This window comes from Ammospiza caudacuta, chromosome 1 (assembly GCF_027887145.1).
Source record: "Ammospiza caudacuta isolate bAmmCau1 chromosome 1, bAmmCau1.pri, whole genome shotgun sequence".
Taxonomy (NCBI): domain Eukaryota; kingdom Metazoa; phylum Chordata; class Aves; order Passeriformes; family Passerellidae; genus Ammospiza; species Ammospiza caudacuta.
Genome location: NC_080593.1, coordinates 59,836,736 through 59,840,459, shown reverse-complemented (window position 1 = coordinate 59,840,459; position 3,724 = coordinate 59,836,736). Strand labels below are relative to the sequence as shown.

The following is a 3,724-nucleotide window of genomic DNA, read 5'->3' as shown; positions in this document are numbered from 1 at the left end:
ATCAAGTCATTCGTTTAAGTGGAACTCTGAGTGCTTTTTTGTATGATATAAAAAAAATACAACAATATTCTCAGGTATGTGTGCTGCATTGATCTTACTGTTCCTGCTGGGTAGCAGTCTATATTTACTTGAAATATCTTAGATATAAATATGAGGGCATAAAAGCTCTCTGACTCAAGATCTCACAGATGACTACTGCAAACTCACAGTGTAGCTCTAAAATAGAAAGTAGCATGTGACTCTTCACTCTGGCTTCCCAGGCTCCCGCTAGCAGCAAGCAGCAGTTGCAGATAAAAATAGGAGGTTGTAAGCAACTAGGATCTTTAGTTAAATATAGAAGTGACTCTCCATGACAGTAAGGAGTCCAGGACAACAATGAAGTCTCTCCGATTCATTAGCGCTGAAGCATTCGTGTCAAATGCCGAGTTTGCCAGGAAGAGTCTTGGGGCTGTTACTCATGATCTTTTTCCACTTCTTTTCAAAGCTAGCTATTTACTGGAGCAAGGGGGAGTGATTCACGACTTGGTAGAGAACTGGCCACTTTTTGATTTTAACATTGGAAAACTTTTGGGAGCTACTCTGGACTATGAGGAAGACCTAAGCCATAGAACATGCTCAGTGTGCTTGGAAAGCTGTCTGACAGGGCTGAGAGACTATGTGCTGAATCAGTCTTCTCCCTACGTGAAAAAGTTGAAAGTGGTCGACCTGATGGGTATAAAAGATGTTGAAGTTCAATTTTGTAAGTGCAAGAAGACAATGGGCAGGTGGGCCAGGACACAGCTGCTCTCTAAGCTTTGTTCAGACCTCCTGGTTTACCTGCAACAAGCACAGTGCAGTCCAGGTACCTTTGAAGTCAGTATCAATGTACTAATTGACTTGTTTGTTACAGAGCGGAACTATGAGCTGGTTGTGCAGGCCCTGTTGAAGAAATGCAGCTGTCCACTGAAAATCTGCTGTGTGGCATTCAGATCTGACAACCTGACCTTGCAGAAATTCTTCTATATCATAAAGCTCACTGATCCCTCCTTGTTGCGCAAACTGGAAATAGTTCATAATGTTCACTTGGAAATGGAACACTTGGAAATGCTCTTCAACTGTATCCACTTCCCTCTATTGATGTCCTTGACCTTGCCAGCACGAACATTTGATGTGCGGAGGTTCACAGCTACGGACGAACAGACGCTTACTAAAATTGGTGAGAAGATGGGTGAAATGACGCAGCTTACTGAGCTGAGTATGTCATTTTCTATACTCACTGGAAGAATACAGAAACTTCTCAGGTAATGTGGTCATCCTGCTTTCAGTCACACTATAAAAAAGAGCACTTTGTGCCACCATCAAGCTAGGAATCTCTAAGAGTAAGGGAAGTGAGTGTATGTTGGGATGTATGTGGGAGGGGGCGGCAGGAAGCTAGGAAAGATTACGTGTTGAGGAGAATCAGCAGCCAAAGCATACCTAATACACTTTGAAAAACTGACTATTTTGATTAATCTTCCAGAGTCCATCTGGTGAGAATATACTTTTAGCTACCACACAAGAGATGGGTATACCCAGACATTTTTTATTTGAACTTATGTTTTAATCAGCTTGCATCGGCCTTTGGTGCAGGCCGTGAGCTGTATTCCAAGTATTTTTTAGTGTATCTAGTGAATGTTTGTCCAATAAAGAACAGTCAGTAAATATGCTTTTCACAGATACTGTATTTTAAGGAGGGCAGGGGAATAGTTGATTTTCATTTGAGGCTTTGATTTGAATTATTTGTTCTGTCTCTTGATGTCAAGACAAGAGTTTTTTGTATTGCAAATTAAGCTGATATGTGAATATTCATTATGAATTCCAGTGGAAAACTGGCAATTTGCAAAAAGCTATCCAACTACCAGTGAGCGGTACTTATATTGGAACAGGTAATAAGTTAATTGTAAGCTTTTCAGAACATCTAAAAAAAAGGCAGATAAAAGTTTCATACAGACAAATGATCTTGGTCTAAAATTCTTCCCATACAAGAAACCATTTTATTTAAAATTTGTGAGTAGCATACTTCATATATTGACTGGTACAATTGAAATGAATTGCAAGTTTTTAAGTTTGATCCAGCTGAACCCTGTGGGAGAAGTCTCACTAAGGTGTAGTAAGTATGAAAGCGATCTCTTGCTTTTCATTTGTCAGAACTATTTTATATTTAACATAAATATCTGAATAAAATCTCAGTTACACTTCTTCCATCCTTCTTCATCAAAATGTCTCTTTGCAACTCCAGAACACTACAATGTCTAAACCTCTTGGACATTAAAAAATGTAGCAGAAAAAAAACAGCTAGAAATGAAAGCAGATATCCTGTCAGAAAGCTTATTTTGTATTGGAATTAATCCTTCCTTAATGGAAATTATCTAAATCTCTGGAATTATTGCAGCTTTCTACAAGCAGCTACCAATGCTCTTATGGTAGTAGTGATCTGCTGTTATAGTCAGCAAGTGACAGACACTTTACAATATATAACTGGTTAAAAAATAGATACATAGAATGTTAGTAAATTAATCCCCATTAAAATAGTGCAGTGGACTCATGCATAGAAAGAGGTAATTAATGGAACTAATTTCAGGAAGAAAATATGCTTGCTATTGTTGTCACATGCTTCTGTTTTCAAGAGAGATTTGAAAAAATTATTTGGTAGATGGCTGCATTCATAATGTGGCTAGATGCATGAAATTTTGTAAATGTAGCTTTTCAACATTTTGTACCATAAAACATTTTTCTCTTTAATTTTGCAGCCCACTAAAAACTCCACTGAAGATGCTGGATGTTTCTAACTGCTCCTTGAACCATGCTGATATGGCCTTTTTAGCCAATAGCTTCCATGCCAATCACTTGGAAGCCCTGGACCTGAGTGGTCACGATATACCTGAGCTTTACCCATCAACATTCTTTAAGCTCCTCAGCCGTTGCTCTTCAGTGCTCAGGAGTCTTACTCTGGAGGACTGTAATATCCAAGACACTCATGTCAACATGTTGGTTTTAGGTTTAAGCCCTTGTCAGAAACTACAGGAGTTTAAGTTTATTGGAAACCCACTGTCATCCCAAGCACTTAAACACCTTTTCACATTTCTCTGTGAATTGCCAATGCTGAAAAATGTGGAGTTCCCCGTTCCAAGGGATTGCTACCCTATTGGCATCACCTACCCCATTGATGATGCCAGTGTTTGCAGATTTGATCACCAAAAATATGAAGGAGTAGCAGAGGAGCTTAATCTCATTTTACTCCAAGCAAATAGAGACGATGTGAAGGCTTCAACACCACTCTTTGGGAGTTATGATGCAGCTGTTCAGGAGACAAACAATGAACTGGGAGCTTACTTGATCAAGTCCTTCAAAGAGACTTTAGAGAAGTTCACTTCTTCATTTAATTAAATTAATTAAATTTGTAAAATTGTGAAGTAGTGATGAGATGATCTGCCAAATCAGAACTTAAATTAGTCTTTTCTAGATCTTCACCTCCAATCATAAGTTGTGAATTTCCTTTAATTTTTCAGCTGAATTTACTATTATTTGAATAGCCTCGAATCACCTGAGGTACTGTAACTTATGCTATATCTGTTGCATACACCTTACACAAGCACTACTTCCCACACATAGAGAGTACTTTAATTGGGGCTTGAGTGGTAAACAAGTGCTACTCAGCTTCTCACCTGTAAAACTAGAGACTTGGTTAGCTTCTAGGTAATTAAAA

The 3,724-nt window shown here is 38.5% G+C and overlaps 1 protein-coding gene across 1 annotated transcript; it reads left to right on the top strand.

The window, feature by feature from the left end:
* Nucleotides 1-375: 375 nt before the first annotated feature.
* Nucleotides 376-3,522, top strand: LRRC14B (leucine rich repeat containing 14B). Its single transcript, XM_058819161.1, has 2 exons — nt 376-1,280; nt 2,769-3,522. The coding sequence occupies exons 1-2, from the start codon at nt 376-378 to the stop codon at nt 3,403-3,405; spliced, it is 1,542 nt and encodes a 513-aa protein (XP_058675144.1). The 3' UTR covers nt 3,406-3,522.
* The last annotated feature ends 202 nt before the right edge of the window (nt 3,523-3,724 follow it).